Here is a 26,452-nt window from a genome sequence, read left to right on the forward strand (position 1 = left end):
GGCTCTGCTGGGACTGAGTACATGTTGTTCTCAAAAGCTGATGTAGAAGCAGGACAAAAGTGTGTGTGTCCGGATGTTCATTTTGTTTGTCTTGTTAGCTCCATGTTTTTATTGCAACAGTAACTGATATATTCATAACCAGAATAAAAGCTTTAGTGTCGTCAGTGTCAGCATTCCTCAGAATACAAAATGAGAGAATCAGTGTTGTTCAAACAAACCCGATTTTATCTTGCAGCCGCACCACAGGACTTGGATAAATAGATGAAAATAAATAGTTAATTCATCTTAAAAGAATCCACTGCTAATTTTTTCTAGTCTCTAGTCATGCTAGAACTTAACATAAATATACATAACACTTTGTAAGCTATGGTAAGAAATCATTATTGATTAAAAAATAATTTGTAAACCATAAAAAATGTCATTACATAGATTGAAGGACTTGATGTTTGTTTGATTTTGTAAGATGTGTTAAAAAAAATATTTTATTTTATTAATATTTTATTTATATTTTATTTATTTTATCTATAAAAAATATTTGGATGGCTATTATTAAGTTGCAACTGATGATAAAAAATGATTTAGATACTTAATTCTTGTTATTGGTTTATAATGGATTTGTTAAGGGGCTTTAAACAATGTTAACAAACATTGAGATGTTTGTTAACAGTAAAATAACTACGGTAAAACTCGATAAAAACTTTATCGGGTTAGAATTATCATGGGCAATATCATGCACAAGGATTCTGCAAAGAACAGCGAGACTTGTGACTCTCCTGCCCATAGGACATGTCAAGGTAAGTGAGGTTTTTCAGAGTGATGATTGAAAAGATCAATTTCATACAGTTAAGAGTTATAATTAACCACAAATGTATGTGTTTTCCTCATTTATAGAGCACAATTCAACATCTGCAAAGGCTAGACCGGCTAGAAAAAGGAAGGCCAGTCCTGACCAGAGGACCCTCAGAGAGGAACCATCGAAGATGAGGATGGGGAAGAGGAGAAGATTTGACCTTTTCGACAATGAGAAGGCGTGTTGCTCGAAGGACATTGGCAAAGGTAGGCATGTGACATTAGGACCAGATAGACAAAATTGTACCAAAAGTACAAAAGTATTGGCAGGTGGAGCTCAACTTTTATTATATTTATTGATATATAGGTTGTAAATTTCACCAAGAGCTAAATATAGTTGAAATGTATCCTAAATAATACTCCATACTTTATATTTATTTGTATTTTTCCTCTAAATATGTAACATAATTGGTAAATCAAGGCATCAAATAATTGTGTAACATAGTTTCCCCTCTAAATGAAGGTGGGGTAGAATTATACATAAGTAACAAATTTGGAAAGATTAAATTGTAAGTAAAACTTACAATTTAATCTGAAAAGTCATTGACATTGACATTGTCACATTCTCACTCTTCATAAGTTTTATGTATCTCTGCATAGTTTGACTTTTACCCCCAGGTTTGGAGATATTTGTCTCTCAGGGTTTTGTGTCAACCCATAGAGAGACATCTCAAAACCTGAAGATATAAAACCAATACTATCTGCATGGTTAGACACCATATAGAAATACAATGTTGATAACAGACTCAACTTCAAAGGCCTTGGTAGGCATGTTTTTTCACTTTAGCAATGAATTTTGAAAGAATGACAGCCTATTTTGTCGTTAAGTTTGGAGAACCTAGGCTGTTGTCCATGTTGCCTGTAAATGTCCACAAGCTAAACTCCCTCTGGGTTTTTTTTCTCATTCATAGAAAGCTGCAACGCATCTGTTTTGGATGTGAAAAAGAGAGGTTCTAAGAGGAAGGCTGACACTGATGTAGAAGGACCAAGCAGGAAGAAGATGAGGAAAATGGACCTCAATGGGACTAAGAAGGAGACTAGGAAGGAGACTAAGAAGGAGACTAGGAAGGAGACTAGGAAGGAGACTAAGAAGAATGTGACAAAGACGGCAAATAAAAATAAGGCCAAGAAAGAGACCAAGCAGACTCCAGAAGCCCAAAGAGGTAAGTAGATTTTAAAAAATGTACCATTTGGTTTTAGCGTAAAGATTTAAATTAAGTATAACAAAGGAGGGATTAATATGGGAGCTTCGGTAACATTTCTCTGGTGTTCCTCACAGCTGTATTAACTCACAATATCTGTCTTTTTTTGTCTGTTTAGCTAAATTTAACGCGAAATACAAGCAGCAGAAGCAACTTGGCGAAGGAGGATGTGGATCCTTGTTTGCTGGCTACAGAAAAGCAGATCATTTACCTGTAAGTGCCACACACATACTGAAACACACACACACACACACACACACACACACACACACACAAATACACACACAGAATGGTCAGAAAGTGCTAACCAAAGTTTGTTTCCCAAAGGTTGCCATCAAACACATACCGAGGAACAAAATACTATACTGCAAACATGTGGTGAGTAAGCAACATATCCTGCTGTTGAAATCAGCCCTGCACTATCTAACTATTTTTATTTTTGATTAATCATTCTAAATTGTTCTCTTTCTTTACTCCTTTATCTTTCACTTATGTTGTTATGTTTCAGGATGAGGATGGGAAACTTCTCTCTGTTGAGGTGGCCATCATGCTGAAACTTGCTGCTTCAACAAGAGGATCAGTGGAGTCACCGGCATCCATTTCACTCCTGGACTGGTACGATCTGGGCAAGGAGCTGATTCTGGTGCTGGAGAGACCACTTCCCTCCAAGGACCTTCTCGAGTACATTGATGCCAAGGGAGGTTGCTTAAAAGATGCAGAGGCCAAGGTAAGCAGCTGTTGTTGATTTAAGAAACATCACTCTATGGGAAACACTCTATAAAGTCCATGACTATAATTCATAATAAAAATATACTTTGCATTTAAAACAAAATGCATTTTAAAGACATGTGTGCACTCTGCTTACAGTGATGTATATAGTAATTAAAACACTTGTACTTATCCTGCCTTATAAGAATAATCATAGCACATTCTCCATAGCAGTTCTCCAAATGCAAAATGCAAAGGTTATGTCATGGTTATGCTATGGAATCTTGATCTGTATAGGTCAACAGATCATTGGTTTTATGGACAACAAATTCTTCCTTAAAGAAAGTGATAGTGATAAAGTCGATTTTTCTAGTCTTGCTTTTGATTTCAATAATTAAAATTAAAAGCTCTTTTTGACTGATTTTTCAACCTAAAAGTAAATATAAATAAATATAGCATGCTATAATGACTGAGTTATTGCACCTAACTGCTTATCTTAACCCTAAAATCACATTTGAATGAATTATAACAGTGATTATAATGCATTATAAAAATATTCTAATGTACTACAACTTTGAGAACTTATGATGTGTTATAGACATGGATGTCATGGAAAGTGTTACCAATTGACTTCTAATCACAGCAGCTTACCCATCATCATGAATAAATTTCAATCAGCTACGTCAGACTCCCTCACTCATCTCTCTCTTTTTGTCTCTCAGATCATAATGAAACAGCTCATTAGTGCAGTAGTTCAACTTCAGAATGAACGTATCTTTCATCGGGACATCAAGGTGGACAACATCCTCATCGAAACTCTTACCATGTCTTATATGGTAAGATGTCAAGCTTCACAAACTTACCTATTTGAGACTTTTGCATTTGAACAAAGCTTTTTTCTCTGCCTCACCCTCACCACCCTAATATTATGTCTGTATATTCTAGGTGCCTCTGCTCACACCCCTCCGGAGTGGTTCATTACTAATACCTACAGGCCCGGCCTCACCACGATTTGGCAGCTAGGTGTGATACTGTATGAAATGCTCCACCGAGAATCATTTGAGACCACAGAATTCCTTGATAACAAGATAAGAATCAGCGAAAAGCTGCCTAAAGGTAAGAAAAGCACACACAAACATGACAACAGACACAAATCTCTGAATTTTAGCTTTTTATTTTTGATGGATTGCAGATGTCATCATAATCTTTCATCTCCTTCTTTTCTCCAGACTGCAGTGACTTATTGAGGATGTGTTTGACAGCAGACCCCAAGCAGCGTGTTACCCTGGAGCAGCTACAACTTCACCAATGGCTCAGATAAAACCACACACACCATATTATCATCATTATTAACATATACTATATTAATGTAATGTATATAATGTGTGTGATATATAATGTGTGATATATATATATATATATATATATATATATTATATATATATTATATTATATATATTACCCCAAATACACACAGTTTATAAGAATAAGAATAAGAATAAGAATATTAGGAATAATAATATTGTAATAATAATATTCCTATATATCATATTGTAATTATAGTTATAATATTTAATATAGTTATAATATTAATAATTTAATATAATATAATATTTATGTATATGTTAATAATGTTTTAATGTTATGTTTATGTTTAGATTGTGTTTGTGTGTGTATGTGTGTGTGTGTGTGTGTGTGTGTGTGTGTGTATCCCTAACCCTACCCCGAACAGACAGAATGACACAGACCGACACAGACTGAAACAGACCAACACAGAAGACACAGGATGACACAGACTGACACAGTCAGCACAGACGACACAGACTGACAAAGACCAATACAGACTGACACAGGATGATACAGATTGACAGAGACAAACATACACAACACAGACTGACACAGATTACACAGATGACATAGATCGACACAGATCAACACAGACCGACACAGACTGGCACAGACATCGCAGACGACACAGATGTCACAGACTGACACAGGTCGACACAGAGGACAGGGACTGACACAGACCGACACAGACTGACACAGACAGACACAGACAGACACAGACTGACACGGGCCGACACAAAATACAAGTTGACACAGACGACAGACTGACACAGACCAACATAGACTGTCACAGACAACACAGACTGACACAGACCAAAAGACTGTCACAGACAACACAGACCGACAAAGACAGACACAGGCCAACACAGACTGACACAGGCCGACACAGACAACACAGACTGACAAAGACCGACACAGACAACACAGACTGACATAACACAAACATCGCAGACGATACAGATGTCACAGACTGACACAGGCCGACACAGAGGACAGAGACTGACACAGACTGACAAAGTCTGTCACAGACCAATACAGACTGACACAGATGACACGGATCAACATAGACCGACACAGACCCACACAGACCGACATAGATGACACATACTGACACAGAACCACAAAGACCGACATAGACGACACTGACTGACACAGATCGACACAGACTGACACAGGCCGACAAAGATGACAGACTGACACGGACGACACAGACTGACACAGACAACATAGACTGACATAGACCGACAAAGACCGACACAGACCAAGACAGACTGACACAGACCGACACATGCCGACACAGACTGACACAGGCAGACACAGACGACACAGACTCACACAGACCAACATAGACCAACATAGATGACACATACTGACACAGACAATACAGACTGACCAAGACTGACACAGGCCGACACAGACTGACATAGATGACACGGACCGTCACAGACCGTCATAGACTGACACAGACGACACAGGCTGACACAGACGACACCAACTAACACAGACCGACACAGATGACGCAGACCGTCACAGACCGACATAGACTGACACAGACAACACAGACAATTCAGACTGACACAGACCGACATGGATGACACTTACTGACACAGACGACACAGACTGACACATGTCGACACAGACTGACACAGGTCGACACAGAGGACAGGGACTGACACAGACTGACACAGGCCGATACAGATGACAGACTGACACAGACGACACAGACTGACACAGACCAACATAGACTGTCACAGACAACACAGACTGACACAGACCAAATTAGACTGTCACAGACTGACACAGACGGCATAGACTTACACAGACCGAGGCCAACACAGAGGACAGAGACCGACAAAGACCGACAAAAACCAAGACAGACTGACACAGACCAACACAGACTGACACAGATGACACAGACTGACAAAAGCCGACACAGACAACACAGACTGACACAACACAAACATTGCAGACGACACAGAGATCACAGACTGACACTGGCCGACACAGAGGACAGAGACTGACACAGACGACAAAGACAGACACAGACCAAGACAGACTGACCCAGACCAACACAGGCTGACACAGACTGACACAGGCCGACACAGACGACAGACTGACACAGACCGAAACAGACCAACATAGATGGCACAGACCGTCACAGATAGACATAGACTGACACAGACCAACACAGACAACACAGACTGACATAATGTTATAGTGTCAGTCTGTGCAGCGTATTGTCCGTTCTACAGTAAAACCAGAATATTTTTGCTAAAAAGCAGATGAGTCCATAAATAAATCATCGTGTGTGGGTGTGTAAAGTCCAGTTGTTTGGTGACTGTGTCGAGGAGCATGAGACTTGCAACCTCAGTGCCTTGTTTTGCTTTGTTAGCAAACTGGAATGGATCCAGCTTGTCTGACAGCCCATCTAGCAATAATGTACACACTGCTCTCTTTACACTTACATAGGATCAATGTCAGGGCCACTGGCTGTAGTCCTTCAGATCCTTAGGTTGTGTATTTTTGGGGATTGGAATGATGGTGGATTCCTTCCACTGGTTGGGAACGATGCTGGTGTCGAGGAGGTGCTGAAACAGCTTGGTTAACACCCCACCTAGCTGGATTGAGCATTCCTCGAGCACACTGAGCCTGTCAGGGCCAGTGGCTTTGTTAGGGTTAAGTCTATGCAGGATGGAGGTTACCAGCTGCTCATCAATGGTGGGAGCCTGGAGGGGGGAGCTCAGGGTTTGAGGAGTCCAGGTTGTTGGTGTGCTGTTGATGTTGAACCAGGTGAAGAAGCAATTTAGCTGTTCTGCGAAGGAGGCGGGGTCTGAACATGCTACCACTGCAGGTTTGGATGCTCTGCCCATCATGGTGTTCAAGCCCTGCCATGCCTTTTTTGCATTTCCTGATGTTAGTTTCTTCTCCACGCTGTCCTTATAATTAATTTTAGCCAGTCTGGCCTTCCTCCTGAAATCCTTCTGTAGCTCTCTCACTCCAATGTCAGTCTGCATTGGCCTCTGCCGTCTGTGTCAGTCTGTTGTTGTTCTGTGTTGGACTATGTCAGTCTGTCGTCTATGCTGGTCTGTGTTGTCTGTGTCAGTCGTTTCGGTCTGTATCTGTCTGTGTCAGTCTATGTCGGTCTGTGTTAGTCTGTGTCAGTCTGTGACTGTCTGTGTCTGTGGCAGTCTGTCGTGTTTGTCATTCAGTGTTAGTCTGTGTCAGTCTGTGTCAGTCTGTGACTGTCTATGGGTCTGTGTCAGTCTGTCGTCTATGTCAGTCTGTCTTGGTTTGTGTCAGCCTCTGTTGGTCTGTGTCAGTCTGTCGTCTGTGTTGGTCTGTGTCAGTCGTGTTGGTCTATGTTGGTCTGTTTCAGTCTGTGTCTGTCTATGTCAGTCTGTGATGGTCTGTGATGGTCTATGTTTGTCTATGTCGGTCTGTGTCAGTCTGTGCTGGACTATGTCAGTCTGTCATCAATGTCGCCTGTGTTTGTCTTTGTCGGTCTGGGTTGGTCTGTGTCAGTCGTTTCTGTCTATATCATGTGTGTCAGTCTGTGTCGTCTGTGTCAGTCTGTGACTGTCTATGTGTCCGTGGCAGTCTGTCGTCTATGTCAGTCTGTCTTGGTTTGTGTCAGCCTCTGTTGGTCTATGTCAGTCTGTGACGTCTGTGTCTGTCTATGTTGTCTGTCTATGTCTGTCTGTGTCAGTGTGTCGTCTGTGTTGGTCTGTCTTGGTTTGTGTCAGCCTCTGTTGGTCCGTGTCAGTCTGTCGTCTGTGTCGGTCTGTCTTGGTCTGTGTCCGTCGTGTTGGTCTATGTTGATCTGTTTCAGTCTGTCGCTTATGTAGTCTGTGTCAGTCTATGTTGATCTGTGATGTCTGCGACGTCTATGTCAGTCTGTGTTGGTCTATGTCGGTCTGTGTCAGTCTGTGTTGTCTATGTCGGTCTGTCAGTCTGTGTCAGTCTGTGACGTCTGTGTTAGTCTATGTCGATTTGGGTCAGTCTGTGTCAGTCTGTGTTGGTCTGTGTCAGTTGTGTCTGTCTATGTAGGTCTGTGATGGTCTGCGTCAGTCTGTGTCATCTATGTCGGTATGTGTCATCTGTGTCAGTCTGTGACGTCTGTGTTAGTCTATGTCGATTTGTCAGTCTGTGTCAGCCTGTGTCGTCCCATGTCAGTCTGTGTTTGTCTGTGTCAGTTGTGTCGGTCTATGTAGGTCTGTGATGTCTGCGTCAGTCTGTGTCGGTCTGTGTCCGTCTGTGACGTCTTTGTTAGTCTATGTCGATTTGTGTCAGCCTGTGTTGTCCCATGTCAGTCTGTGTTCGTCTGTGTCAGTTGTGTCGGTCTGTGTCAGTCTGTGTCAGCCTGTGTTGGCCCATGTCAGTCTGTGTTCGTCTGTGTCAGTCGTGTCAGTCTGTGTCGTCTGTGCAAGTCTTTGTCGGTCTGTGTCGGTCTGTGTCGGTCGTGTTGGTCTATGTTGGTCTGTGTCAGTCTGTTGCTTATGTAGTCTGTGTCGGTCTGTGATGGTCTGTGTCAGTCGGTGACGTCTATGTCTGTCTGTGTTGGTCTAGGTCGGTCTGTGTCGGTCTGTGACGTCTGTGTTAGTCTATGTCGATTTGTGTCAGTCTGTGTCAGCCTGTATCGGTCTGTGTTCGTCTGTGTCAGTTGTGTCGATCTATGTAGGTCTGTGATGTCTGCGTCAGTCTGTGTCAGCCTGTGTCGGCCCGTGTCAGTCTGTGTTGGTCTGTGTCAGTTGTGTCTGTCTATGTAGGTCTGTGATGGTCTGCGTCAGTCTGTGTCATCTATGTCAGTATGTGTCATCTGTGTCAGTCTGTCAGCCTGTGTCGTACCATGTCAGTCTCTGCTTGTCTGGGTCAGTCTGTGTCCGTCTGTGACATCTTTGTTAGTCTATGTCGATTTGTGTCAGCCTGTGTTGTCCCATGTCAGTCTGTGTTCGTCTGTGTCAGTTGTGTCGGTCTATGTCAGTCTGTGTCAGCCTGTGCCGGCCTGTGACGCTCAAAGTGAAGTCGGATTAATGATAGGTATTATGGTTTTGCCAAAAGTGCTTTCTCTTCGAGGCCAGAAATTCCAGTCTGTCCACCTCTGGCTGCCCTCACTGTGGTGGAAGATTCCACAGCTGTTAATTTCCGTAATTTAATGATTATAGTAATAATAGTGATAATACTGTTATATTTCAACTTGTAATACATTTATAATAATAAAAAGGTAATATTATATGTAGTAGCAGTAATAATAATAATAATAATAATAATAATAATAATAATAATGCTATACATAATTTAATTTTATATAATAAAATAAACTTAATATAAACTTAATTCCAATGCATTAATATATTTCTTTATAAAGATAGTCATTATATTTGTGAAAAATATGATTGTTTCTAATTACATTTTAGTTGAATAAAAATATATTTTTTAAAACTTTAATTCAACTCCAGTCTTTTGTCTTCATTAAAGTGTTGTTATTTGGTTCATAATAATCATAATGTGTGGTAATGGTAAATGTGTGGATAAACATTGGTCAACAAATGGATGCCTGTGACTTTAAGGCTCTGCATCATCAACCAACCACCAATGAGGGAAGACGTTGAACTGCTTAGCAACAGAACCCAAACAAACAGCAACCAAGCGCCTCAAGTATTCATTTGTAACATGTTACAATTAACGTTAACACAAGTTAACGTTCATGTTTTCGTAGTAGGTTGAGCCAATTTAATTACTCCTCTTGATATTTGTTTCAATGGCTGAAGTAATTATGTGTGAGCCATTTGAGCTCTACAATCTCTTCAACCAGGGCAGCCATGTGTCAAGGCTGGCAGAGATCAACTACCTCTGCTTGATTGGTAAGAGATGGGAAGCAACGTTTGCTCAGTTGTTAATGCTTGAGTTTATGCCAACTCTTAAGATGAGTTTGCTTTGCATGATTATGCTACTTATGGTGATAATTGTATTGGTGATGATTGGCTGTATAAGTTACTTATTCATAGTCTATGTGTAGTTGACTGCAAGCCCCCAGTTTGGAGAAGCATGGAAGCTAGTAGACACTATACTGCTGTGGACAGAGGCATATATACTCACCAGCCACTTTATTAGGTACACCTTGCTATTACCGGGTTGGACTGTCTTTGCCTTCAAAAATGCCTCAATTCTTCATGGCATAGATTCAACAAGGTGCTGGAAGTAGCTTTCTGAAGATGGGTCCACTGTAGTCATAAAGGGATGGACATGCCTTTTGGCCAAGATAACTGCTCATTGGATATTTCTTCTTTTTAGGGACCATTCTCTGTAAACCTCAGAGATTGTTGTGCATGAAAATCATCAGAATATTTTCCCCGGTTTACATTGCTGTCAAACAACCCTGTTGAAGTTTATGCTGGGGGGATTGAAGCCGTTCCACGCTCTTGTCAAAGCCACCATATTCCCTTGACAAAAACAGTAATTTTACTTTAGCATTCAGTTTTTCCTGCAGCAGTACATTGCTTTGTTGTCAGTACTCCTGCCTGCTTCTCCAAACTGAACTGCAGGTTATATACTGACTATGGATTATTACTCCATACCCCCCCTACATCACCCTTCAAACAATTCAAACTATCCCTTTATTTCAATTGAGTTGAAACTAACTTGTGTATTGAATGTCTTGTTTCTAGATGCTCGTGAAGCCCAAGACTACAATAGGAGCCACATCATAACAGCTAGAAATGTCAAAATGGTACGGATGTCACTGTATCCACAGTTTTCAATCAGTCTGGGCCTAATTAGTACAAATTGGTGTAAATGGGCAAAGTTTGGCTGTTATGAAATGCTATCTGAAATCTGTGCTTAGCAAATGTTCAGTACTTTCACAAATAGATCAGTTATAGTGTTGATTTAAAGCTGCTCACAGTTCACTTCACTACCCACTGAGAATAAGACCAGATTTCATAGTGCATGGTGAATTATTTGCTACTATTGCAGGATATTTTAGTTTTCTCTTTTTGCTTTGGGGTTTTTCTTTCATCGCATGTTAGTGGATGTTTTGTTAAGATTGTATCTCCTCATACAAGAAATTGTGTAGCTAAATTCAGGAGTGCTTTTATTTATGATGATGGTAAGCAAATGTTCATCTTGTTCATCAACTGAAAGACTTAGTTTCTTAGTTCCTTCGTCTTTTAGGACTATTTTTAAAATATCAAAACTTTCTGTTTTGCTCTTTGGAGGATTCAGAGGGGACGTTCCTCCTGCCAGAGGCTGTGGAAGTTGACAGCATGCAGCACGTGGTGGTCTATGACAGCAACACAAACTGTTTACAGGAAAAAGGTAATTCTTCATTGAAGCAATATAGCACTGCAGCATCATGTTAAAAAAATCTGTATTTTCCACTACTCCCTTGAGCCGCTTTGGCAGCAAAAATATGTTAATTGATGTTCACCAGTTGGCTTCTGACTGTGATTGCAGGCAGAGCAGTTGAATGTGCCCAGGTCTTGGCTAAAGCTAGCCTCTGTCCAGTCCACTTAGTGAGCGGAGGCTTTCAGAGGTTTTCAGCTCTGTACCCTTTTTTAAGGACTGAGAAAATCATGTACACCATCACGGTAAGACACACCTGGGGGCTTCATCGCTCATTATTAAGTCTGTGGAGGTTCATCTCAGTCATCCAGGTGGTACAACATCTGGAGGGAGTTGAATCCAAATACAGCAATTCAGTTTGGAGGTTAAGTTCAGTGATTTAGTTTAAGTTTTGCAACTAAAAACACAATCCTTGGTCAGTGCAGAGGGCCGACCTGTGAGTATCTACAGTTACAACCCAGTTGCCAAAATATATGCTGGCATTGTAAGTTTCTACACACCACAGACGAATTTCCACATTTTTGACACACAAACATTGCGGAACATTGCGGAACTGCTGCAACCTGTTCTCAATGTGACACATGACAAACGCTGCTTTAAACATGTTATATAAATGTGACGAATGCTGTTTTCAACACATGACAGTCATTTATAAATTACTTGTAAATATCTAAAATATGTGGTCTTCATTGAAAGTGTTCCAGAAATAGATTTTGTTCTCCAATAACTCATTTAATTAAACATGCTACTTAAAGTTAAATTAATATTTCTGGACTGTGTCAGGAGCTGGAAAACCTGAAGATTTATCCAGTGGAGATCATAGCAGGGCAGCTGTATATGGGTGACCAGGAGCATGGCATGGACTCCAGCATCCTTAAAAACCTGAAGATCAGCGCCGTCCTCAACTTCTCACAGACTAACACTCTGGAGTAAGACAAGACTGGATGGTTGAAAAATCATGAGAGAAACTTTGAATGTCACTGCTGTTAGATTTGTTCCAAATTTCTTTTCAATTTAGATCCGGAAACGGGAACCAGACCATCCATAACATCCCTGTGGCGGACTCAGTGATGTCGGATTTATATTCAAGTTTCGAAAGGATTTGTAGTCTTATTGGTAAGTTGCACTTTACTTAATAAGCTGTTTTAACTCCTTAGAAATAAAATGCATCTCCGTTCAGGTTAAATACCTACGTATGTGTGCTGTGTTCGCTGTATTTCCAAGTTCTCAAACTTTCCAATACAAAAATATATAAGGTTATAGAAGGTTATTAAAACCAACAAAACAAAAAGCAGCTCATTGTATGGATGCATGAAAATTTGCATTAAATGATACGTTGTGTGCATTTTTAGGTTCACACATCAGCATGGGCTCTCGAGTCCTGATAGTTTCCTGGCACGGCAGGAGCCGATGCAGTGCTGCCACCATCGCCTTTCTCATGCAGCACCTTAAATACACATTTGAGGCAAGTGGGGTTCATTCAGTTTTGTGTCAGTTTGTGCAGAATGCAGTATGTGCTGGGAAAATTATAGTCCTAGTGCCACTGCATGATCTTAGGATGGTAGCGATTAAACACTGCTGAGAATGCCTGAGAAAAAGTGTTTTTAATTATTTTTATTCTTGACATGCAGTATGTTATTGTTGTGCATCAAAGCACTGAAAAGAGCAAGTTTATCTATTGTGCATGTTTTTGTTTTTGAAAATGACAATGCTTTTAACAGTGATATGAGAATAATATTGATCACAGATGGTTCTGGTGTGACTTTTCAGGAGGCCTGGAAGTACATGCTCAAATGTAAACCCAGCATGAGGCCGAACACAGGGTTTCTACAGCAACTGTCTGACTGGGAGCTTCACACCATTGGAACAAAAGCGACTAATATCTCTGAACCTCATTTTTGATTAAAAAGAACCAGCAGCTATTACAATGACACATTACAGGAGTTTTTGTCTTTAAAACCTCTTATATCATTCAGATAAGCCATAAATAAACCTTAATGAGAGAAGGTTGAATAAGTTCTAGGTTTTTAAAAAAAATCCTTAAACAGTGAAGATAAACAATTAAATCCATACCTCAATCCTTTCATTTATTCATTAATTCGCTTGAATTCATAAGTTATCTGTACATTTTATGGGCTTCTTATGCTTAAAAAACTATTTAATTAAGATGCAATTGTCAAGGTTTGCATAAATAAAAATATTATTAAACAAATATTCATTATCTTTGTTTTATATAGAACTGCCAAACTTAACAATATGATATTCAATAATGGGTTTTAAAACCTTTGTAAAGTAACAACTCATGTATCCTGTCCCCCCAAAAAAGGTTAAAAATATTATATAGATGTAGAAAAGATGTTCAGATTTACATTAAACTTTTTTTTGTATGCTGTGCGCTTTTGAGTACTTTTTGTATTCACAAACAGTTATATTATTATATTATATATTTATTGTTAAATATAATTTACTGTTATTTAAATGTCGTAGTTCATTCCTCACATGGCTCTGCCAGAGATGCTAACAATATAGAAACTGATAGGTTCCCCCTGTCTGGAGTTACATCAGCTCTAAAAATACAGGCCACATGCCAAACAGTAAGAGTATATTTTCTTATAATGTATCTTGTTCCAAACAAACAGCCTGTTTCATTGAAATTGATTTGTTTCTGTTATAGATGGCTATTATTAGAGCAGTAATCTGAATATAAATAGCCAAATCCTGCTAATAAAACGGGGCTTATGAGATATAATGCTGCTGCACACAGAGCAGCATATTTTCAAGTCACACCAGCGGTGTTAAAGGTCCTGCTGCTGATTGGCTGAAACGAGGACCACGACGCCCGCAGGAGTTTTGTAAAGGGCGTCATCGTTACATATGAGAATACCGGACGTTTAATGTGGCATTAAAAGTAAAAGCATAGCGTTAGATCGCCATTATATACACAGAGAATAAAACAGTACTGTTAATGGAGACTTTATAAAGTAAAATCGTAAGGTAAAAATGATGGAAAGTAAAGTATTCTGTAGACCCTGTTGAATGATTGGATATATTTGCAATTAGGCCAAACAAAACCCCAAACTGAGTTTAATCTGTAGGGGAAAACCCCTCTAATAGAGGGAAACTTAACTGTTTGACTAATTTGAATTGTGCTTTAAACTTCGGATGTTAGATGATAAAGATAAAGACTCTATTCTATTCTATTCTATAACATTTCTTATTACAATATGCATGACAAAATACAATTTGGGATAGCTGAGAGAGAGAGAGAGAGAGAGAGAGAAATTAATAAAGAAACGTTTTGGTTTTATAGGTATGGGCTTTAATTGCTTGCCATACTTACATAAATTATATTGGTTTTTCGTTGAAATAATATTTCAACTCTTTGAAGTGTGATATGTACTTTATAATACACCATTTTTGTATTGTCTGTGTCTTAGGTGGTGTCTGTTCAGTCTGGAGGATGAGAATTTTGCCTGTCTGTAAATTAGTCTATTGAATAATTCATTGATTCATTATCCTTAACCGCTTATCCGCACTCGGGTCGCGGGGGCTGGAGCCGATCCCAGCTGACATTGGGCGAGATTGACACCTACGGGCAATTTAGAGTCACCAATTAAACCTAAGTGCATGTTTTTGTACTGTAGGGGGAAGCCGAAGTACCCGGTGAGAACCCACGCTGACACGGGGAGAACATACAAACTCCACATAGAAGGGCCGCAGGCGAACCGGCGACCCTCTTGCTGTGAGACAAGAGTGCTAACCACTACTACACCACCGTGTTGCCCTCTATTGAATGATGAAAATTAAATAAAATTGTTAAAAAATCAGTCGCAGATGCTTTTATTATGAAGGGTGGGACCGGAAGTAGCACTTCTCCGTTGGTTTTCCATTGACACTGACAGCAGCAACTGTTGCACACCACAGCTGAGGTTGAACGTTACCCTACTCTTGGAGGTTTCCTGATGCCAGAAAATGTTGTTCAGTCCGACGGGTTTAAGTGAATGTTTACGCGAATGGGAGGATTTAGAGAAGAACTACCAACAAATCCAGGTAGGTCAAACGACAGCTCTGTCCCAGCTAACACCTATGAAAGTGTGCCCTGCCCTGGTAAGCTAACAGCCGGAGGAGTGTGGGAGGGATCCGCCCTCGGCAGATCGAGATAGTTGTACTTTGAAAAACACAAAGTCAGTGAAAGTTAAAGTAGTGAGTAAGTAAATCTGCTACCGGAACTGTTGTCACATTGTCCCAACACGACACTGTTTTGAGGGAGCACCACTAACGTTAGCCACAAGTTTTTTTTATTTTATCTGTATTATCAAACAGCAATGCAATGCACAGTTACAAAGAAGAAGAAACGAGTTACAGAAAGACAAACAATGCAAAATATAAAATAGAAGTAAATAATATTTTAAAAAATAAAATAGAAGAATAATTAAATGGAAAAGAATGAAACAAAAACAAATAAATAAATAATAAAAGTCAGTGAAAGTTAAAGTAGTGAGTTAGTAATCTGCTACCGGAACTGTTGTCACATTGTCCCAACACGACACTGTTTTGAGGCAGCACCACTAACGTTAGCCACAAAAATGTATTTATTTATTTATTTATTTTTATTTATTTATTTATTTATATCAAACAGCAATACAATGCACAGTTACAAAGAAGAAGAAACGAGTTACAGAAAGATAAACAATGCAAAAAATAAAATAGAAGTAAATAATATTTAAAAAAATAAAATAGAAGAATAATTAAATGGAAAAGAATGAAATAAAAACACATAAATAAATAATAAATAAAACAGACGCAAGATTACATGTTAAAGACATTAAACGCATTAAGTGCATATGTTGGCAGTCTTCACTGCTTTTTTGTTTTGTAGACAGGAGAGAGTTGAGATATACTGTTCAAACTCCGACTTCAACATAAAGAAATTTGTTTGTTTTTTTACTTGAAAACTTACATTTGTGCATGTGGTATTTGGCAAAAATAAAAAATTAATTTATCAGAAAATATGCATCATCACCCTTATTTTTAAACAGCCAAATATGACATCTTTATAATGCAAAGTAAAACCAGTGAAAATATTTGTGTTAACAAACGAGGCAATGTCCTTCCAGAGTTTGTATGTAAATTCATAAGACCGAAATAAATGTGAAATAGTTTCAGGGTACAGATCACGAAAACCACATTCCGCCTCAATGTCAACTTTAAACTTATGTAACAGCACTTCCGCTGGGTAAAATTTATGTAGCAGTTTAAATGACACTTCCTTAGTTTTATTAGTTAAAATAAACTGTTTTTTAACTGTACAAAAGTACAGTTACACAAGTACGCTACATTACATTTACTCTGAGTACTGAGCTTAGCTAAGCTACAATTTTGCAAGTACTTGTACCTTACTAGCATTTGCGTTGTTCATTACCTTTAATTCACCAAATATATTTGATAACTTAAGGTAACATTACTAGTAACTTTGCAGATTTAAATTATTAATAGATTAAAAAAATAGAGAAAAAATATTAATATCCTTGAATATCGCAATATTATGTTTTGTGGCACTGTATGGAATCTCAAAAATACCGTATTGATTTTTAATTCATAGTTTGCAGGGCTCAGAGGGGCAAGTGAAATGTTTTGTCAGGCTAGTATATTTTGCAACTCACTTGCCTGACAACTTAGTCATGTCCATTCCTTCTTGTCTCTGTTGAAAGTTGCACATGCTGATTGACGTGCAATACTGATTGGGCACTTAAAAGAATATTGTGGTGGGTTTATACCATGCCCCCAGAGAGAGCACCAGGCTTTGAAGCCAATTTGACTTAAACGTGGAATTAAAATGTCCAGGTCTGTCACTTGATGCCATGGAACCCATAAAAAAATTTTCCCTGTAGACTTACATTGAGAAATAAATGTCTGTAAATTGGCAGAAACATTTTTTCGAACAACTTAAAAACCCCCAAAATAACTTTTTTTACATTAAGAATTTGATTAATTTGGTCCAGTAACATTTGGAAAGTCTCAAGGAGCCTCATGATTTAAACCATTTTATTTCCATTCAAGTTAGCAAAGCACTAAACCTGCCAACTAAAGTGTGTGTTTCTTCATGGACCCATCGATATAGAAGATGCATAGAAGATCTAGGCATTCATTTTGCAGTGCATAGAAGTCAAACTTTTTGGTTGTTTTCATGCACCACTTAACAACTTTCATAGGATTGAACAGGGCCCCACCTCCAATGCTGTGTCCTGAAAGTTTATGAGCTGAAGTGCAATCGAGCATTTGAGTTATCCTGGAAACAGGAGTTTTGTTGGGTTTGGCAGATGTGCTCGAAACTCAAGTTTTCATGATTAAATAACTGCTAATAAATGAAACGATATGTGAAAGGGAAAGTAAAAATTTACTTTGGGGGAGAAGAATTCTGGAAGTGCAAGTGAAATAAAACATAAATCTCTGGCTGCCCCAAATCCTATGAAGTAGGTCAGAGTAACTTTTTTTTATATTTATGTTCCATCATCGCTGCTGGAACATGAATGACTGGTTAGACAGAATTATGAAATAGGAATTGCTTCAGGGCCCTCTAAACTCAAAGCATGATCATGATTACGACACAACTAATTCTGGAGCGACTGTCATATTAGGTCACATGCTTTGTAGAAAAAAAGTAAGCCTCTGTCTGTCATTTCACCAAAATGGCCAGCTCACATATATATTATACAGATACATTCACTTACATGATTCACTTACATCACTCACAAAAACAATGTAACAATAATAATAATAATAATAATAATAATAATAATAATAATATAAAGGTCTAATGCCAAAAGACAAACAATAATACAAAAAAACTTCCTCATTTAAAGGTAATTCTGGTACATTTTGCTTGTTTTAGCCTGTTAAAAACGTGTAGCAATAGAAGACTAAATAAAACTTTGGCACTGCACAACACAACTTTATATCCTGCTTTTTTCACCTGCAGGACACCCATCGTCTTTATAAACAGAAACTTGAGGAAGTGACCAAACTGCAAGACAGCTGCTCCGGTGCTATAGCACGTCAGAGGAAGAAACTGAAAGAGCTCACTGTGTCCCTACAAGAGTAAGCATTGGTTGGGCAATTGAATGAGAATATTCTAGCAGCATTTGTGCAAGAGCAAGTCAATAGTGTACAACGTGCTAGGTTACTTTAATGCCCTTTCCTCTCAACAGAACTTGCATGAATGATGTTTGCCAGTCTGTGCTGTGGTGTCATAATGTTTTTTTTTCCATGATTAGATGCAAAGAAAATCATCCAACAACCAAATTAAGTCCGGAGGACATGGAGGCAATGACTGAAATTGAGGGCTCCATCAAAGACAGAGCAAATGTTTTCTCTGAGATGGAAGCTTTTCTGCCAAAGAAGAACGGGTGTGATTCTCTGTGATGTGTTGTGTGTATTTTGATGGCAAAAAGAAGCTTAATGATAAATTAGCTGTATTTTTGTCCCAGTAAACATGAAAATGTTGAACTGTTCAAAGCAGTTGTACAGGCACAGTACATGTATCATAACTGCTCTAACAGATGTGATACATGAGGTAACAAAGCACCATATTTTTATTTTAATCTTTTCACATTTTAAAACTTAAACTTAAAAATTATTAAAATGTTTAAGGTGTTTGCATTGTGACTGACTGACACGTCTCCCTGTTTAGGTTGTACCTCAATCTCGTTTTAGGAAACGTCAACGTAACACTCCTCAACAAACAATCAAAGTAAGTCACACCGACGTTCCTTTACTTGCAACAATGTCTTTCTAAAAAAAGTCAAGTCATGTGACATTAACATCCTGTCATCATTTCAGATTTGCCTACAAAGATGAATACGAGAAATTTAAACTGATCCTCACGGTCATCCTCTTCGTGTTCTCCTTCACGTGTCGCTTTCTGTTCAGCTACAGGTAAGATTTCCCAACATCTTGTTTAGATTTGCAGAACTTTTCTGAAGGAATACTGCATCTGTTTCTGTGCAAAGAAAACGCCATTGTGCTGGATTCTATTTATCATTTGACACTCTGAATTATTTACTGCAACAGGATGGTGCACATGGGATTGACTGGGAAAAAACAGTGTCTGTGAAGGAAAATGCCACTTAGGCCCCGTTTACACAGGGACGCTTGCGGGTAAAAACGACAAAATATTTTATCGGAAGTGCCTTTCGTTTAGACGGTGACGGTGTTTTTGGGGCTTAAAAACGCAAAAATCTGAAACCACCTTCCAAAGTGGAAAAGTTGAATACGCTCCACCGTAGCGTGTCCGTCTACACTGCCAAGACGCAAAACTCTGCTCAGATCTGCTCACGTCACGTATGCATTTACGTCACATACATGCTCCAGTACAGGAAAATAAACAAACATGTGGGATTATTTTCATGCGTCGGACCTTCAAGCTGTTCTGGCAGCTCTAATAAACTTACAGGAGTCTTTCCACCAAATGTACAGGATATGTACAGATAGTATTAGTGAACAGAGAAGGATCTGGAATTACCTCTATCACATTTTGGATGCAGCAATTGGTCGGAGGCGAGCCAGACGGCTTTGGACCTGGGAGACCTAGTGGATGGTGGAGAACTTTGTGGAAGGAGTATTTGATGAAAATACGTGGTGTGAAAACTTCCACATGCCCAAAGATGCTCTTATCGCTTTAAGTGATGCCGCCTGGCATGCATACCCAATCCAATTCCACACACTTTTGCGTCACCGTATGCACGCAGATTTCCTCCCGAAAACGCTCGTCTCAACGTGGAATAAAAAGTGAAGACGCAACGCCACTTTTGCGTCTTCTGTTCAGACCGTCATCATGTAAACGTAGCCTTAGTGCAACAATTCAGAGGGAAGGGAATGCCCAAACAAAGTGAATTATTCCCAGTCTAATTTATCTACAGTCATTAAGTCACCATGGTAACTCCTAGTACATGCATGCTCAGGTCTGACTGTTGCTGGTATTTTGAAAACCAATACCAAAATTTCCAAATACTGACCAATGTTTGTTTCTGTCCTCTATTGATGCCCAAAGGGGATATAAGGGTGTTGCAGCAGCAAAAGGACAAAAAGGTCTTAATAGAGGTTTTAAATCGTGGCTAAAGAAGAATCACATTATTCTTACACCCAATACCACATACACATACTTGTATTTGGCTTTTAAAAAAAATTTATTTGTGGTATTTGTAGATGTATTTTGTTGTTTGTGTCTATGGTCTCTTCTGGTGTATTCTTTGTCGATGAATTTGTGGATGTATTTTCTTAAAAACCTCCTGTGTACAGATGGCATACAATTAACACCATGTGTCTGGTCTTTTGCATACATCACAAATTTTAATGCTACGGTGACGTCCATATAAAAAAACCCCAACATAAATATGTGCAGGTATATTAAGAAAGCAAACAATAGATAATTAGTGTGTAAATGAAATTAAATATTTAATACAAGAGCAATTGAACTCAAAATGATAAAGCAAAAGTGGCATATAGCACTGTCCATATGACGGACTACACTATGAATGAATGAGGCTGTTGAATTGTTATTTATTAATTAATTATTATAGGTTGTGTTTATCTTCTTTATACGCCTGTTTGATGATATTTTCAGAGCCCTCGATGCACTGTTCAACTTCCTGTTGGTGTGGTATTACTGCACACTCACCATTCGGGAGAGCATCCTCATCAGCAACGGCTCAAGGTCTGGCACAACTCACTGTCTCCACTGTTTTTATTATAATAATAACAAATACACTGGTAACATAAATGTCTCCTCTGGGTTTTACATGATATAATTTTCCTTCATACAGTCATGGAAAAAATTATTAGACCATTGTTTTCTTCAATTTCCTGTTCATTTTAATGCCTGGTACAACTAAATGTACATTTGTTTGGACAATTATAATGATAACACCAAGAATAGCTCATAAGAGTTTAATTTAAGAGCTGATATCTAGTGATTTTCCATGGTTTTCTTGATAATAACCATAATCATTATCAAGAAAACAATGGAAAATGGTTAGATATCAGCTCTTAAATTAAACTCTTATGAGCTATTTTTGTTCTTCTTATTTTATCTGTCCAAACAAATGTACCTTTAGTTGTACCAGGCATTAAAATGAACAAATGCAATGAAGAAAACAAGGGTGGTCTAATAATTTTTTCCATGACTGTATGTTGGGGGTGACACATATATATATTTTAGTTTGATGTCAAACAGATCCAGCTTGTATCTATGTACCTGTCATAACATCCTGTTGGCCCGCTGTACTTCTGTACATACAGCCCTGATTCCTTCAGTCCTTCATGTTGTTTCAGGATCAAAGGTTGGTGGGTTTTCCATCAATACGTGTCAACCTTCTTGTCTGGAGTCATGCTCACGTGGTGAGTAATATCCACATTTATTCAGAGGAAGAGTTTTTATACTTTTACTTTAACTTCACAAAATGTTATCATAATATATTGACTGGCTGGTGTTGAAAAAGTACCATCAAAATCCCTTTTTCTCTTAAAGTTTAAAGTTTGTGCTCCATTCTAACTAAATATCGTGTTTGTTTGCAGGCCTGAAGGTGTTCTCTACCAGATGTTTAGGAATCAGTTCCTAACATACTGTCTATACCAAAGTAAGAGAATGAAGCTCTGTCCCAGTTCCGCACTACATTCTTACATAATTAAATATACAGAATTTACAAATCCGCATAGTAAACGGTTTAAGCAAGTGGTTCCCAGTGTTTTTGGCTTGCAGTGCCTTAAATGAAGCAAAGCCTACTTCCACCACTCATCACAGGATATGATGATAGTGTGAGCCTGCTTAATGTGGCTATTACAAAACTCTAACTATAACTGTGTGCTTCAAACCATGTTACTTCAGATTTAAGTGATTTCTTTCTCCCCATATTATTTCATTTTCACTATCTGAACCTCAAGCAGTTTCAGGATGTCTCTTTGCTCCTGTCACATTTTACTCACTGTGGCCTTGTTTTTCACTGCAAGATACAAGTCCTGCACCTCTATGAAAACAAAACAATCATGGCTGGAAACATGGAGAACTCAAAAATGTCTTTTGCAATAATTTCTTGACACAAAAGTTGGAAAAAATTGACTTACATAGAACATTATATTATATTATTATATAAAACATGTAAAATAAAGGGATTTTATTGAAAAGTCACTATTTTGAGCTTAGATTTGGTTTCTTTTCCTGATGTAAGTGTTAGTCATACATGATTAGTTCAAGGGCCGACAGGAATGTGGTAATCCGACAATAATTTCCCAATGTGATAAGTGGTGTTATTTTGGCAGTTTCTTAAAGGTTGTGGGATTCAGATAATTTTAGGGTTTTATGCAGCATGAAGAGAAAATAAATCCAGTATTTACAGTTGTTTGATAAAAGGAAAGCATGATTTTATGTCACAGGAATATTTTTTCTCTTTTTTAATCCATGAATCATCTTGTGACCTCTGCTCTTCCCTAATATGAAGGACTCAGGATAAACACTGAGGCTGAACCACTAGTTTAGACAGTTGGCATATAAAAATAAATGTACTTTGTACATACATGTAAATGTACAACAGTGTTTAGCTTAGTTTGCCCGGATCACAATTAGCTAAAACCGTGATGTCAGCTTGTCTTCTTGGGGTCGAACACAGAATTCACAGAAATGATTTGTTTTTACAAAAAATGCATTCAATCTTTCACTGTTTGTTTGCACAGTTAATTGCATGAAGTTCTCATTAGAAGTTTTTTCCCTCTGGTATTTATTTCATCAAGTGATTACAGTGTTTTGTGTGAACAGGAAACATGTACAAAACTTGCAGCAAAAGGCACTTAATCTGAAACCTGACAAAGCTACTTTCAGTTTTATATTTGGAAACAATATACATTTTATCCCTAGAATATTGTTACTTTTTTTTTTTTTTTTTTTTTACACATTCCCATTTTTACAGTTTTACTGTCAACTGTCAACAGACATTTATTACTGATGTCTTGACAACCACTGTTTTTTATGTGTTCCCTGTTCTGTTTGCAAAGTAGGCTTTGTCCAGTTTCTCCAGTACTACTACCAGAGTGGCTGTTTGTACAGACTCAGAGCACTGGGAGAAAGGCACAACATGGACGTTACAGTCGGTGAGTACAAATGTCTCATCACTGTCGGCTTCTGGGGGCAATAACGATATACACATGTCTGTAGGGTTGCCAGTGTGGGCCAGCTGGTAACTCTACAGGACTGAAATGTCTCAACAACAATAAGATGGATTGCCATTAAATTTGATTCAAACATACATTTTCCTATGTGCCACCAGCAGGCTCACATTTCTGGTTTTGAGTGAAATTTCTCAGTAACTGTCACAACATTTTACATCTAGCACCGTCAACAGCTCAACATTTTAATGTGTCCAGTACTTCGGTTCATGACTTAATACCAGTACTAGTGGTTGCATAAGTTTGTCCTTTATGCAAAATCTTTCACTAAGCTCAGGGGTTCATTAAGGAGCGTTGTGTAAAGCCTCTAAAGGTTGTCTCCTTGCTGAGGCTTTCACGGTAGTTACTGTCAGCATACAGAATGTGTTGTTTTCCTCAAAGAGTGCAAGCATATAATCCAAAGTAAATTTAACCCGCCCATAACAAATACCCACAAGCAGAATATGTGGCAGAAATAACTGACAACACTGAGACACAAAATGTTGCTGTAAAACAAAACCGTAGATGAAGTAATGAAGAAATATGAAATATTACCATGACAACAAGAAAGAAGAAACATCAACATGAGTTTTCAAAGAAATGGCATAGCTGATTTAAATCATCTTGTATCTCCTCCTCTTCAATCACCATAAATTCAGCCACTGTCTTAAGATCCACAGGTGATTTCAGTATGGTGTGGGAAATATGTTTACTAAGGACTTTGTAACAATGCATTAGACAATACTTTGGTAGTAGGTATGGGATTAAAATGTAAGGGCAACTTCAGCCTAAGTGGTTTTGTGCAATGAGGTGTTTAGTGCTCATTAACAAATCTACGTATGCTAAAAGTAGGTTAACATGGTAAACAGTAATCCTGATAAATAACAGCCTTGTCATCAGCGCATTAGCATTCAGGGCCACTAGCATGGCTTCAGATTCTTGTTCAACTCTACAGTTCTGATGGATTCTTACAGAAAGTGTTTATGTAAGAGGAATAAGGAATAATATCTTCTAAGTTTCAGCTCAGTGATTCTCTTCTCTTCTCTCCTGGTGTTCAGAGGGTTTCCAGTCCTGGATGTGGAGAGGCTTGACCTTCCTTCTTCCTTTCTTGTTCTTTGGCCATGTGAGTAGCCATTCTCTAAAAAAGATGTGGCTATTTATCTCTGTAAATTCTGAAGATCCATAGCTAATAAGTCCCATTGAAAAACATAAATAAAAACAATCTGGCTGAAAATCTCCGGCCTACTCCACACATACTCTGTACATATTTTCCTTTGTATCATCTGTATAGTTGTGGACTAGGCCTCAGTTCGGAAAGTTACATGTATTAACTTTTTTTATTCCAAAGCTGACTTTTTAAGGCATTTTTGACTGTTGACTGTTCCTCCTCTTGCAGTTCTGGCAGCTCTACAACAGCATCACACTCTTCAGGATGTTTCAACTCCCAGAGTGTAAAGAGTGGCAGGTTTGTATGCCAGAGAGCTTCAATGCTCCTTATCCATTTACTTGTGTAATGTCATATCTCCTCTTCATTGCAGAGGACTCCTCAGAGTGTCTTGTGGTCCTACCAAACATGCTTATTCTGTGTAAGAATGGCCATAATGTTAAAGCTTTTAATCTTGGAATCAACTAGAGCACTGTTTCACTGCCACACTCATAAGAAAACCCCAGTTGGTAAACTTAAGACCTCAATTTTAATCTGCCTACTTTTTTTCAGTTGTGATATATTATATCATATTATATATGATACATTTCTATGAGGAATATATGGGACAGACATTAACATCTTTCATTGTAAATTTGAATGCAGATATTAACATAGATATTTTGGTATACAAGAAATCTGATAGTTGTCTGTGTATCACTTTATTTTCCAAATGTTCTTTGAGTCATAAAGAGTCTCTGACCAAACTATATTTATTATTTTTTCCCTTGCTGTGGTGCAGGTTGCGATGTGCGGCTGCTCTTACATGGTGCTCTTCATGGGAAACTTCTTCACCACGCTGGGAGTGGTTTACCAGAAATACATGAACAACCAGGACAAGCCCAAGAGCTTTTAAGAACTGGAAAAATGAACAAGAATCACCAAAAATCCTCCCTTTACGGAATGTGCAAAGTTACAATCAGCTCTAATATTCTCTTTAGAGCTCTTTATCGATGTTCTCATTGTTGTCCTTGTGGACCAGTTACATGTACTGCTACTTTTATCAATGTCCTTAGATTTGATTTTTGTGTCAATAATGGTCAAAGCAATAACTTGTACAGGTAGGTCACAGACATTGTTACACTGACCTGTCCGGAAAAAACACCAGGCAGGTCTTACAAGTCAGGTTGTTCAGTTGTGTACATTTTGTACAAGTTTGTTACTTAGCAGCTGCTGTGTATTTTTACTTTGCAGAAAGTACTGAATAAAACACTCCTCCAAACCCTCATTTGTTTTGTTTTCTGTTTCCCCTCCAAACTCTAAAGAGAATGTCATTTAAATTACATTTGAGTCCCTGCGAGGAAAAAATATGTATTAATGCTCAAATAGGCAACAATTAGAGAAAAATCCAGAAAAAACAATGTAGATTTGTGTAAGAGAATATTTTCTTTTTTACTCCCCGTAATCATCTCACAACCCCTCAAATGTATATTGTGGCCCTTTGAGGGGCCCAACCAAGAGGTTGGAAATTGCTAAATAAACAAAATTCACTCCACTTTGAGCAATAACAGCAGATCTTACACATTGATACAATAGAATTAACCTATATAATAATACTTAAAAGTACATTTTGATGAAATATTTTCTACAAGGATTTGCAGGACTTGCA

At 38.4% G+C, this 26,452-nt stretch overlaps 3 protein-coding genes across 4 annotated transcripts; all 3 read left to right on the forward strand.

The window, feature by feature from the left end:
- Positions 1 to 718: 718 nt before the first annotated feature.
- On the forward strand, positions 719 to 4,104 carry LOC131986994 (serine/threonine-protein kinase pim-2-like). Its single transcript, XM_059352137.1, has 8 exons — positions 719 to 794; positions 892 to 1,056; positions 1,761 to 2,012; positions 2,170 to 2,264; positions 2,379 to 2,429; positions 2,560 to 2,778; positions 3,482 to 3,875; positions 3,989 to 4,104. The coding sequence occupies exons 1-8, from the start codon at positions 719 to 721 to the stop codon at positions 4,078 to 4,080; spliced, it is 1,344 nt and encodes a 447-aa protein (XP_059208120.1). The 3' UTR covers positions 4,081 to 4,104.
- A 5,643-nt stretch (positions 4,105 to 9,747) lies between these two features.
- On the forward strand, positions 9,748 to 13,380 carry styxl1 (serine/threonine/tyrosine interacting-like 1). Its single transcript, XM_059351882.1, has 8 exons — positions 9,748 to 9,967; positions 10,772 to 10,833; positions 11,321 to 11,420; positions 11,559 to 11,692; positions 12,231 to 12,376; positions 12,466 to 12,563; positions 12,800 to 12,912; positions 13,218 to 13,380. Exons 1-8 carry the CDS (start codon positions 9,865 to 9,867, stop codon positions 13,347 to 13,349), a joined length of 888 nt encoding a protein of 295 aa, XP_059207865.1. The 5' UTR covers positions 9,748 to 9,864; the 3' UTR covers positions 13,350 to 13,380.
- Positions 13,381 to 15,331: 1,951 nt separating this feature from the next.
- Positions 15,332 to 26,068, forward strand: tmem120aa (transmembrane protein 120Aa). Of its 2 annotated transcripts, none has more exons than XM_059352294.1 (12): positions 15,332 to 15,497; positions 18,427 to 18,545; positions 18,722 to 18,853; positions 19,138 to 19,197; positions 19,287 to 19,382; positions 21,070 to 21,159; positions 21,777 to 21,842; positions 22,020 to 22,081; positions 23,490 to 23,585; positions 24,698 to 24,762; positions 25,036 to 25,104; positions 25,586 to 26,068. In XM_059352294.1, the coding sequence occupies exons 1-12, from the start codon at positions 15,420 to 15,422 to the stop codon at positions 25,697 to 25,699; spliced, it is 1,047 nt and encodes a 348-aa protein (XP_059208277.1). In that variant the 5' UTR covers positions 15,332 to 15,419; the 3' UTR covers positions 25,700 to 26,068. The 2 variants fall into 2 exon arrangements, with proteins under 2 accessions (XP_059208277.1, XP_059208278.1); XM_059352295.1 differs by having other exon boundaries at positions 15,333 to 15,497; positions 23,493 to 23,585.
- Positions 26,069 to 26,452: the final 384 nt, after the last annotated feature.

This window comes from Centropristis striata, chromosome 15, assembly GCF_030273125.1.
Source record: "Centropristis striata isolate RG_2023a ecotype Rhode Island chromosome 15, C.striata_1.0, whole genome shotgun sequence".
Taxonomy (NCBI): domain Eukaryota; kingdom Metazoa; phylum Chordata; class Actinopteri; order Perciformes; family Serranidae; genus Centropristis; species Centropristis striata.

Excerpts from the sequence above, each read along its gene's own strand:
- LOC131986994 (XM_059352137.1), top strand. The coding sequence starts at position 719 with ATGGGCAATATCATGCACAAGGATTCTGCAAAGAACAGCGAGACTTGT. Across the intron at positions 2,265-2,378 it reads GAAAAGCAGATCATTTACCT|GTTGCCATCAAACACATACC; the intron begins GTAAGTGCCACA and ends TGTTTCCCAAAG. Across the intron at positions 3,876-3,988 it reads CAGCGAAAAGCTGCCTAAAG|ACTGCAGTGACTTATTGAGG; the intron begins GTAAGAAAAGCA and ends TCTTTTCTCCAG.
- styxl1 (XM_059351882.1), top strand. The coding sequence starts at position 9,865 with ATGGCTGAAGTAATTATGTGTGAGCCATTTGAGCTCTACAATCTCTTC. Across the intron at positions 11,421-11,558 it reads AAACTGTTTACAGGAAAAAG|GCAGAGCAGTTGAATGTGCC; the intron begins GTAATTCTTCAT and ends CTGTGATTGCAG. Across the intron at positions 12,913-13,217 it reads ACCTTAAATACACATTTGAG|GAGGCCTGGAAGTACATGCT; the intron begins GCAAGTGGGGTT and ends GTGACTTTTCAG.
- tmem120aa (XM_059352294.1), top strand. The coding sequence starts at position 15,420 with ATGTTGTTCAGTCCGACGGGTTTAAGTGAATGTTTACGCGAATGGGAG. Across the intron at positions 18,854-19,137 it reads TTTCTGCCAAAGAAGAACGG|GTTGTACCTCAATCTCGTTT; the intron begins GTGTGATTCTCT and ends CTCCCTGTTTAG. Across the intron at positions 25,105-25,585 it reads CAGAGTGTAAAGAGTGGCAG|GTTGCGATGTGCGGCTGCTC; the intron begins GTTTGTATGCCA and ends GCTGTGGTGCAG.